The sequence below is a fragment of the Hermetia illucens genome, chromosome 3 (assembly GCF_905115235.1).
Source record: "Hermetia illucens chromosome 3, iHerIll2.2.curated.20191125, whole genome shotgun sequence".
Lineage (NCBI taxonomy): Eukaryota > Metazoa > Arthropoda > Insecta > Diptera > Stratiomyidae > Hermetia > Hermetia illucens.
Genome location: NC_051851.1, coordinates 112,676,540 through 112,689,093, shown reverse-complemented (window position 1 = coordinate 112,689,093; position 12,554 = coordinate 112,676,540). Strand labels below are relative to the sequence as shown.

The 12,554-nt window shown below is 42.4% G+C and overlaps 1 protein-coding gene across 1 annotated transcript; it reads right to left on the bottom strand.

The window, feature by feature from the left end:
* Window positions 1-8,657: 8,657 nt before the first annotated feature.
* On the bottom strand, window positions 8,658-9,470 carry LOC119652109. Its single transcript, XM_038056050.1, has one exon. It carries the CDS (start codon window positions 9,468-9,470, stop codon window positions 8,658-8,660), a length of 813 nt encoding a protein of 270 aa, XP_037911978.1.
* Window positions 9,471-12,554: the final 3,084 nt, after the last annotated feature.

The window sequence follows — 12,554 nt, the reverse complement described above, 5'->3', positions numbered from 1 at the left end:
AAGTTTTAAGAAAATCCAACTATTATTAACAAAGTTATAGTGGGCGAAACTTTGTCATTTTTTGCGAATTTCGTGCATTCGTGCAAGTCCGGTCCATTAGTGTAGATACTATAATAGTTATTTGATGTACTGTGGTTACCATATTGTCTATTTGTTTAGTTTCGACGACGTTCAGCAAACTTAAATTATTCAAAAAGATAGCCCGGCCAAAAAGTCTCTGGAATTCTTGCCAATTTGTTTAATTTTGTTTTTTGTAGGGTACGGAGAATGGGCAAACCATCATTAATGACGGCTAGTACCGACAGATGAAGAGAGTTTAGTGCACAAAGTGCCGCGCTTTTGAAATGTAGACACACCGCGTCGCGGCAGATGTGCTGAATATAATGTCGTGTCACGTCGCGTAGCGTACATGAGATCGCACCTTTCCATTGAAAAAGGGCGATAACTCAATGGCGGGTCATTCCCAGCATCTGGGAAAATCGTAGGCTGAGTTGAAATACATTGCAAATAAATCGACCACGAGGCGCGTGCTATAATCCATTTAGTGCACGGCTAACTCGCACATTCAGTAGAAATGACTAGCGGTTGCCCAGCCGCGTAAATAGAGCTTATCAGCCCTAACAATAATCCCTTGTTAAGGGGGGGCTTGCATATTATGAAATCATCATAAAGACCACTGCGAAGCGGATGAGGATCTCCTGACACAGACTGCAGTTGAGAGCAGACGTTGTTCTAATCAGTGAGCTACACAATATTCCCGAGAGTAGTGCATGAATTCACGATAACAGTAAACAAGCTTGAATGTGGGTGTGCGAGAAGCAAGCGAAGACCGAGCGGAGGCTTTCGTCCAAGGTAAAATACACTAGTCTAAAATGGAAGGATAGCTTCTTCGACAAAGATATGTTTATCCTGATAATTAATTCCGGCAGGATCAGGACAAAAGTTGTCCGAGCTTATATAGGCCGCTGTCATGTCCGGCGATCTAGCAATGCTGAAAAGAGTAACCACCACGGCAGGCTGGACTTGCTTTTAATAGAACGAACGAATAAAGGAACGCAAAGGAAAGGTGTCAGGACGTAGGCAAGTTAATAATAATCGTTGGCGCAACAATCCATATTGGATTAAGGCCTTGAAGTGTGTTAGAGGACTTCATTCACCACCGTAACCGTATACTGCAGTATACTGTAGGAGGCAATCTGGTCAGCATCGAGAGATTTGAGCCGCGACCTTCCGCTACGGCAGCCCAGCACTCTAGCCCCTTGAGCCATCCGGACACGTAATTAAGCTAGTCCGAGCAAAAAAAATACGTGTCCACACGCTAAATATTGACATCCTAACTGGAAAGAGGAACTCGCAGGTGCCCTTCGAAAAAGGCGCATTGATATCTGTACTTTGCAAGAAACCCGATGGCCCCGATGGGAGGTAAAAATGACTATAAACTTCCGCGTTCCGATAGCCCACACATTCAATACGGTATTGGCATTGCCATCTCAGAGCGTTTCTGTGATGCTGTAAATAACTTTATTACTTAAAAAATGGAACAGGAACTAAAAACTTTGTGTATACTCTTCTTCTTCCACTGTCAATAGAATTAACAACGTTCGAAATAAATTGCGCCACATTACCCCGCCCCCAGAAGAAACCTAGGGATTTCAGCGACTCAACTCGGAACTGCGCTCTCCCGATATGCCTGTTCTGCGGGGCTGACAGCAAATTCCTCTCGGCGGGTTGTTCCTAGGCCGAGTAGGACGAGAGGCAAGACCTGAGTCCAGGACGGATCATCGCGAGCCATAATGGCGGCTTTCAGCTTCCGGTGCCAACGTTCTAGCATCCCATAAGATTGTGGGTGGTAAGCCGTACTTCGCTGGCGTTTGAAACCCAGAAGTTTGCCTAATTCAGAGAAAAGTGTGGACTCAAATTGCATTCCCTGGTCAGTGATGATCCCTGCAGGGACGCCAAAGCGAGAGATCTACTCGGCACAAGATTGCACCGTAATGTCCCCAGGCCGTAATGTCCTCAGGCCACCGCGTAAACTTGTCGATTGTAAGGCAATACTTGTAACCGTGCGAGACTCCCAAAGGGCCTACGATATCGAGGTAGTGCGGGGATATGAGCGCACTTCTTTTCTTACCTGGTGACCTTACACTTTTCCGAGTATCCGCAGCAGAGAGAGCGGTTCGAACCGAAGATGGGTAACTCCCGAAATTTATATTTGGGGTTGAATTTGAGGCTCTGAAGTACTGCATCATCCTCCTGCGCCTTGGCGATAGCCGAGAAGTCGAGTGAGGCCGGGAAGTTAACCTCGGAGACACGTGAGAAAGCGTCAGCAACTATGTTATCCTTGCCGGACACATGCTGGATGTCAGATGTGAACTGGCAGTTCTCGATCGTAGGGGCTGTAGTTCCGTTGAGCGGGGTTTAGTTGTCTGGAGAAGAAGCTCAACGGCTGCCAGACTTGGTTCGCCTTTTGGTGAAGAGCAGCACTTACTGCGTCAGAGGCATCAACAAAAGCAGCTAGGGGTGCATCTTGTCGAGGAAATGCCAAGAGTGTAGCATCAGCCAGTTGCTGTCGGGATTTATCAAACGCTCTGACAGCCTCTTCAGACCACACAATCTCTCGTGTATCCTTTATTTGAGGACTCCACTTTGTTCTTATTATGGACTCACGGGACTGCCAGGGTCTAGCGCTCTATCCACTGCTTTATGCAGATCATGTTTTCCTAGCACTCAATAGCAAAAATGATCTCGAGCAACTTTACCAAAAATTGAATGATCGCCCCATGCAACACGATCTCAAATTGAATATAAATAAAACTGAATTTTGACGACCGATCCCCATGAAATACGCGCGATAGGCGCGTGAATTCCTTCATCCTTGATTATTGATTTTTTAAGCAAGTCGACTCCCTAGGAAATAGAAAAATGTAGAGAAAAGAAAACACAAAGGGGAACGTTCCGCTTGTCGTGCAAAGGTTACTTACTGGACCATTAACACGATTGAGCTTACTATTCACTACAAACAAAAGAAATCAATAAAGTGTGCTAGATGCAGAATGGCCATTATTTACTTCGTGAAAGCAAAAAATTAAGCATGGAGTTATCTCAGAGAGCTTAAGGCGATCTTCTACAATCACACGTGCAGTTCTACGTAATTTTCAGGACGATTTTTAGGAAATAATTCCATGGGAACTATTCAAGACAATCTAATGGATTTTTTATTTAATTTGTACATGTTTTAACTTTCCAAAAATATTTTTGAAAAATATCCATGGTTTTTCCATAATTTCTTGCCAAAATACCATGGGCGACTTTGTGGCACCTGAATGGTCATTTCATCTATTCGAAATCAAAAAAATATATATTTCTTATTAATAAGTATTCCGTTGGCTACGTTTTATTATTTTGAAATTTGACAAAAAAATGCATCTACGCATTCTACAAAAAAAAGGTTGATTTTGTACTCTTTTTTAAGGTTTTGTGTAAACACAAAACCTTATTAAAATCGGTTTACTGTCTGTCTGTCTGTCCGTCTGTCTGTCTGTCTGTCTGCCTGTCTGTCCGTCACAGGCATTTTTCTCGGAGACGGTTATAGCGATTGACACCAAATTTGGTAGAAAGGTGGGAACTGTGAACGCTCACGCATACAGTGAATTACATCCTTTTACGTTGAATTTAAGGGGGGGGGTCCCCATACATGCAAAAGGGGGGTGTACATGTTTTTTTCATCAAATATAGTCATGTGGGGTATCAAATTAAAGGCCTCGATTAGTACTTTTCCAAGCCAATCTTAGTTTTGACATTCGTTTGAAGGGTGGGGAGCGCGGGGGGTTGAAAGTGATCACTTCTTTAAGGGGGCCATTCCCAGAAACTACCAAACCGAAAAATCTGAATAAAATCAGGAGGTTGCCACTGTATGGTGCCTGGGTTCCGAAATACCTTCCATGCCGATATCTGTTTAAATAAAGTTAATAATAGTATATTACTACAATTTTTTGTAATTGGTTGGAAACCCCCCTTAAGTTCATCCTAGTACCATGAAATTTTGCAGTGATATAGGCTATAATATAGAGCATGATCTTACTAAGTTTGGTGGAAATCGCACTATTACTAACAAAGTTATAATACCTCAAATTTGTTGCTTCTTTGAAAATTGAAGACTGTGAATGTCAATATCACCCGAAAGTGGATACTCTCATATAATATATGGATATATTACGTGCTACGTACTAAGAATTACACAAAACCTTTCGTACCTGAAGCGTCTAGCTTCCGGTTTCCCGACTTGTTTAAATTTTCGAGGCTGTAAAGATGGAACAAATAACAATTTTTAAAAACTGGCTCGGGAAATCATAGCGAGGTGTTCGCTGAACGACTGAAAACAAATTCCTTGAATTCGATCAATATTCAAATAATGTTTAAACAAGTTGGAATACCGGAAGCTCGCGCTTAGGGTATAAAGGTTTTGTGTTCATCTTATGTGAGAAACTTCATCGCACATTTTTCTGTCCGTATATACTTAGCTACAAATCCAACATAATCCTTCATATTTTTCCAAACTACGATACATACGTACATATTACAGCCATAGATATCACGCTCACCCTAAACAAACAAACTGCCTATTACCGAATACTGTACACATATATGCACGTATATAAATTGATCGTACCCATATTTCCGATTTACTTCTTATATCTATTTGAATTAGGCACTACCCGCAAAGTTCATTAGCACGCATATATTATATACCTACATACACACATGTCTGGCTAACAAATAACTAAAAAACTAAAACAAAATAATTCTCTGCGACCCAATTCATAAGAACTCATTTCGTTGTGGTATTGACGAATTGATATGTGATGATGACGTCATGCAGGTTGTAGAGTGCACGAAATTCACAAAAAATTGTAAAGTTTCACCCCCTATAACTTTGTTAATAATAGTTGGATTTTCTTCAAACTTGACCAAACTTTGCATTATGTTCTTCATTACACGCATTTTTTGTACTTCTGGGATGAACATAAGGGGGGGGGGGGTGCCGGGTAAATTTCTAAAATGTGGAAATATACTATTATTAACTTTATTTGTGCAGATATCGGAACCGGATATATTTTGAGGCCTAGATTTCGTAGAGATGCACCACTGTGATTTTTTTCAGATGTTTCGGTTGGATAGGTTCTGAGAACGAGACCTGTTACACTTTTTGTGGGTCATATTTTGAACCCTCACTCCCCTATGTTTCATCTAATATCAAATATTGAACCAGAACCAGAAGTACTAATTGAGACCTTTCATTTGATACCCTACATGGCTACATTCTGTAGAAAAAAAAATTGCACCCTCCATTCACATGTATGGGGAGCCCCCCTTAAACTTAACACAAGATGGCGCCACTTACTGCATGTAAAGGGATCACCAGATTACATACTCTCACCAGTTTTCTTGACAATCGGTCTAGTCGTTTCCGAATAAATCGGGTGTGACAGACAGACAGACAGACAGACAGACGGACAGACGGACAGACAGACACCGTCTCGATTCTAATAAGGTTTTGTTTCACACAAAACGTTAAAAAGTCAATTTTCGGGGGTTTAAAGCTGAAATATGATATAAAACATGTTTGCAGAAACTTACGATTCAATCTTCAATTCCAGGGCCATAGAGTCCTTCTTCCTCATTACAAAATGTTCTCAGTTTTCTGCATTTTCATCTCCCTGTTTAATTTGGGCCCTCTTTGCAGCATCAATGATCCTACGCACGAAACGGTCGGTGCATTTCTCGGCACCCAAAGTAATCCCCAACACGTCCATGATTCGCCAAATGGACAAAAATCCTTCGTTGAAGATCAATAGTGATAAGTGGGTGGCAATTTTAACCACCCGTTTGCCCGAGTGCAAATGTTTTGAAGCCAAAATGCAAATACAGATTTTGAGAGATTCGTTGCTGTTTTAAGTGTGTAAACACAAGGATCTTGATAATAAATTATCTAAAGACAAATCCTCATATGTGGATCTCATTAACTGTACAATCTGTGATCGATGGAAATTTTGTCATGCTGAAAATTTGTGAAAGTCCCTTTGGTCTCGGCCTCACGCTGGTTGATGAGCAGACGAGTCGCATGCCACTAAGCGAAGGGATCGCGGGTGTTCATATCCCCGCTCCGAAATACCCATGAAGAAAAGCTCTTTTCACGAAATCCTTCTTATGGCGTATTTCTAACCTCATCTACTTTCAAAATACACGTAAAGATTGATCTGTTGAAACCACGGCGGTAGAAGACCCCCTTAAGCCGACGACAGTAAACTTCTATAGTAAAAATCAGATCAATTTACCCGGGGTCATTATAGTATGGGTAACTGAGTCGCCAAGCGAGTGGCGTTCCATCCCTAGATGTCAAGGGGAATTAATTTGAACCCAAAAAACAACAAAAAAACGAGGTTTCTGGACATGCCAGGCAATCACTTAAGAAGGCATCAGGGAATCGATATTTATTGATGTTTGGTGGAAACTCTTCATATGACAGAGCGCCTCACGATGCATATTTCTGAGTAGAAGAGCACAGACGACGGATAATAAAATACGTTGCTTTTTCAACAGGATTCCGCACTATTATGAAATAATAACTGGAATTACATCCTTAACATCTCAATTGCTGTAAATTGCATAATAATGGATTTCTTCGAGGCCATGGTAGCCATAGTGGTTGAAAAACATGTCGTAAATCTTGAGTTGTACTCATCCAAAATAATCAGTAACATAAAGGAGCGAATGTGAATTGCTGGACTGTTACTCGCGGTGCTAATTACAAAGCTTCGTAAAACATATCTACTTGCTACACATATCAGAGTAGCGAACCACATCATCTAAAACCAGTTATTAAATACCTTAGAGTGGTGACACCCACCAGTCTAAACTTTAAGACACATCTGCAAGATAATTGCACTAACCTATCTAGTGCCAGTATGGCACGTTAGTTTTAAAAGTTTATTTTTTTTTTGTAAATACTCCTCACGATCAGAAAAATCGGATACACTGTTAATATCAATCACGTGACTCACTTTTGGCTAGACTAATAGCAAACCATGATTAGATAGAATAGGTATTTTATCCAGCTATCCAGGCCATGCACCAGATTGTTAACACGAACCTGCAATGAATCCGCAGGGTAAAACATTTTACTACAATTTCCAACCAATACTCCCTTGCTATAGTAGCATGCCTCCTTGAAAGTCAGGAAAGATTGGTATCGATTTTGTAACACTAGTCTCGCATGACTGTGGAACATAAATATTTTTTTATTTTTTTGACGATTGTGGAGTCCTAAGTCTGAACTTGATACCGAACGGGACCAAATGGGAGCAACTTATTCCCGTTTTAAGGTTTTGTGTGAAACAAAACCTATTAGAATCGAGTCGATGTCTGTCTATTCGTCTGCCTGTCTTTTTTTTTGAGGAGGTGGAAATCTTCAAAAGACACTGGTCTGGGCACACCAGACTCCCTCCCGGCCCCGCGGAACCATCGTTATTACATCACAGGGCGGAGTCAGTTTATTCTAGCTTAATCCCGTTTCTTCTATACGCGGCGTACGTGACCACAGTTTTTTCCTCTCCTCTGCCTTTCGCAATTTATAATGGATAGATGCGATCATGTAGTTGGCCGCATCCCAATTCTCTTGTTTTGCTGGCATTTTCGCCACCACATTTTCTGGTACCTCTAGGACTCATCGCAATTTGGACAATCGTGTGAGGTATTCAATTTGAACCTATGCAGGTATTGGCGATATCCTCCATGCCCCATGAGAACCTGGGTGAGATTATAAGAGTGCTCAGTCAAATTTAGGAGCTTGTATTTAACCTTTTATTCTTCTATTAATCGAAATAGGTTTTTGACATATTTTTCGTATGTTGCAAAGTTCAATACACAATTTCAACAAATTACTCTTATTATAAATTACTCTTACTATAACTCCGAGATATTAGAAATAATACTGATTTCCGTATGTAACTGTTTTCTTTCTGCACGAAAATCTTTTCTTTCACTGTGACAGCCAACCAACTATTATTTTTCCTTTCTGACGTTTTTCGTCACCTACTCTGTTCTTCACTCTTGTAGCGAGTTCTGAACTGAGTAGAGCACCGGTGACGTCATCTATCCGCTGGTATTCGCGACATTCGAAATAAATTTCGAATGCTGCGAATCCTGCCGCGCCGCAAGATTATAATTAATCTCACCGTGTCGTCTATTCAACCACTCCTTAATGGCAGGAATGAGCCCGCGTGTCCACCGACCGTTTCCCGAGCGTTCCCACCGCTCTTGGCATTTATTTATGGATCTCTCCATCTCAGCGTTCTTCGTCTGCAATAAGGGAGAGATTGGCTTCGGATTATATTGTATACTAGCTGACCCGGCAGACTTCGAACTGCCTCAATCGATAAATAAAAGACCCAAACTTTTGTATAAAATAATTTTAAAACAAACAAAACGAATCCGTATTAAATAAAAAAGCATATTGTGAATGAATCATGAAATTTTATTATTACTTTCGACACTTCATGTTGCTTAATTACAAAATAGAGCTTTCCTGAGATACTGGCTATTTATAAGGATTAAATTTGATATTGACAGGCTCACACTGCTATGATACAGTTTGTTAATCAATTTAAAGCTTTCTCATAAACTATATTTTTTGTTTTGTTTTGTGGTGCGTAAATAAACAATGAAGACGGTTGTTCGACACGCAAATACGCGACGTATAATTGTCCATGCGCGAAACAGGGAAACTCCAAGTTGATTCCGCAAACTTCTAACGACTGTCCTTGCGATTTATTTATGGTCATCGCAAAGGCCAGGCATAGTGGAAATTGTAAGCGTTTAAAATCGAATGGTAAATCCGTTGGAATCATTGGTATCCGCGGTATCAAGACATCCTCTCCTTTGTATTTTCCTTTTATAATTGTTGCCTCAATGACGTTATTCATCAGCTTTTCCACAACCAGTCTTGTTCCATTGCACAGTCGAGATTGATTAATGTTACGCAGCACCATGACAACTGACCCTATTTTTAACTGCAAATTGTGAGGTGGTAATGCAGACAATTCCAGTGAATTTAAAAACTCCGTGGGATAGTTTACAACATCATCCTGGTTCATAACGGTGTCAACTGATTTGAAGGAAACCAACTGTCCTGGAAGAAAATTCTGAATGGTCGCATTGAGACCCTCGACATCTTTATTTTTCGCCGCCAACATTGCTCGTTCACCCAGCCAATTATGGTTATTTAACTTTTGCGCTATATCTGGGAAAATACGCTGAATAAGCTCTTCTTTTGAGTCTGTGATGTGACAGAAATCTGTGGGTAACGTGATGAATCCGGTCGAGGTGTCCACTGCAACTTTATTATTTCCAATGTCTAACAACTGCTTTGCAAACACATTCGCAGTATCATCTTGTTCCAAAAATACTCGCATGTTAGTTGTTAATTGGAGTGTGTTTACATACTGCTACAAATTCGATTGTTTTAGGCATGCATTTAGTTCATCAGCAACAGTTGATCGGGGAATACCTGGAAGAGTCTGACAAAAATCAGCTGACAACAGAATCATGGCCCCACCGAAACTAGTTGGCTTGTCACGAAGATCTTTCCTCGTTCTGTCCAGTGCCTCCAGTGACCTCTTATGGGCCATTGTGCATTCATCCCAAACAATCAATTTGCATACCTGTAGGATCTTGTTTAGAAAAAAACGTTTATATGGGAAAAAGAAAAGTGCTGTTTTCAGGGATTTACCGGCAATTATTCGAATTTTTCTCACCTTCCCTAAACCTCTACGAACATTTCAAAACCAAGATAACATAAATCCGTTCAGCCGTTCTCGAGTTTTAGCGAGACAAACGAACAGCAATTGATTTTTATATATAAGATATTCGCCATCTCATCTGTCAATCGGCATCATTCCAGAGATGACGAATGCCACATCATCTGAGACAGTCCTGGAAGCAGAGAATACCCCCAGGCATTCAGTTTGCTATTGTTAACTGACATCTGCAACGCCTCCGTCCAAACTGAAGTTGCATAGAGCATAATTGAGGTCACCACCCTGGCTATAAGCAAACCTAAAGGTATGCCATGGCCCTCCCACGTTCGGCATCATCCTCGCCAGGGCCATACTAGCAGTGGAAGATTTATCACGAACATACTGAACGTGTTGCTTATAACTGAGCTTCGTGTCTATCACCACCCCCAAGTATTTGATAGTCGGCTTGGAAGTGATGATAGGATTCCCGATTCTAACACAGGGGTAATTTCTCTTCCGCCGCTTCGTGATGAGGACCGCTTCTGTTTTTTTCCTCCGCAAGTGTCAGCTCTCTAACCAACATTTAAGAGCACTGGCTTCCTCGCTGAAGTATAACTCAGCATCTTCGAGATGCTTTGCGACAACAACCAGCGCTATGTCGTCAACGTAACCCACCACTGTGGTTTCCTCGGGAAGGGGAAAATTAAGTACATCCTTGTAGATAATATTCCACAGTAGTGGGCCCAATACGGAGCCCTGAAGGACACCCGCGGAAATGACGTTATCATGCGGTCCATCATCAATGTCGTACCGGAGCCTCCTTTCAGTGAAATTACTATCGACATTTGCGGCGAGATAGGCGGGAATACCAATCTTCGCTAGGGAGTTGCATATTAGATTCCAACAGGCCGAATTGAATGCGTTTTTCACATCCAGGGTTACCACCACGCAATATTCGCTGGTACTGCCCTTTCCGTGGAATGCATCTTCGGCCAAGCCAGCAACCAATTTGGTGGCATCAATGGTTAATCCGGCTTTACGGAACCCATAATGCCTGAAAGGCCGCCTTGCCCCTCAACAACCGAAAGTGATATATTATAGATTACCCGCTCAAACATTTTCCCCACAGTGTCCAGAAGACATATGGGCCGGTGTGAGGATGGTTCACCTAGAGGTTTACCAGGCTTAGGCAGAAGCACCAACTTCTGCCACTTCCATACCGCTAGAAATATTCCCACGGACATGCACGCCCCGAATATGTCCAGCCTGGATTTCATGGCAAGCTTAAGGACCTTATTCGGTACTCCGTCCAGACGCGGTGCTTTATTGTCTCCTATTCTGCCGCAGATCTCCAGCAGTTCGTCTCTGGTGGTGGTGGAATATGTCCAGCCTGGATTTCATGGCAAGCTTAAGGACCTTATTCGGTACTCCGTCCAGACGCGGTGCTTTATTGTCTCCTATTCTACCGCAGATCTCCAGAAGTTCGTCTCTGGTGACTGGCGGAAATGCCGTCACATTCAGAGGTGGTTCGAATATGTCGGGGCTCTCCTCTTGCTGGAGGAATAACCCCTGGATGATTTTCAGTAAGAGTGTGGGACACGTGATGTGCGGAGAGGAAGGGCCTCTGAATCGTCCCATCACGATTCTATAAGCACTCCCCCACGGGTTTACGTCCGCTTCTGAGCAGAGCTCCTTAAAGCATTTTCTCTTGCTTCGCTGGATGGCGAGCTTGGGGGTGTTGCGGGCTGCCTTATAGGCAGCAACTCTACCTACAGCCCTCTGAACCGCTCTTCTGGCTCAGCGGCAGGCTGATCGAAGGCCGGTGAGTTCATCATTCCACCAATAGTTTGGTCTTCTACTGGGGAATGAACACCTTCTAGGCATGGACATGCTTTGGCGATACATTGAGCCAGATAAACGACTTTTTCCGTAGAGGCACCTGCTTTATCAGGTTGAGCTAACCACATCTCTGTGAAGGTCTGGTCATCCAAAGATTTTGCAGACCAGACTGAAATCTTTTTCGGTTTCGGGCATGATAACTCTTTGCCCTGTGGCTCGACATATGTCTCAAAGAAGATTGCCTGGTCATCACTGTGGGTGTTGCGTTCACTGACGCACCAGGACATACCTCGCGTCAGCACAGGGCTAACAAAGGTCAGGTCTACAACCGAACCTGACTCCCCTTTCTGGAAGATGTTTACAGCACCTTCGTTAGCCAAAACTATGTCCATCTGCGCAAAAGCTTCTAATAAACTGCGAATCAGTGACCCATATGCCACCTTGACGGTTTCTATGCGGTTCACTTATGATGGCGATTTCTATCTCAGATTCGAACGTGGTCTGCTCAAGTAAATCCTGTGTGACCCTTCAATAATTCAAGTTTATTTGAATAAACCTCATTTTCTCATTGCAGTGAGGGCCTTCCTAAATTCCGGACATTTACCACTTCCGGAAATATGCCGGTTATCCTGTCCCTTTTTTACTTCGCACATTAGGCGTTTGGGGTCCCTATTGCACTCTCTGGCAATATGGTCTTTCTCCCCACACCTTCTGCATTGATCGGATCGATCAATGCTGCTGATGCATACCTTCGTGAAGTGCCCAAACATGGGGCATTTAAAGCTCCTCTTCATAGAAATTTATTCTCTTAAACGGCAGACAAACTATTCAATCCGAACCCTTCCGGCAGCCAACAACATCTGCGCTGCCTCCGCTGGGACTCGTATTGTGGCCGTTTGACTACCACCATAGGCTTTTCGT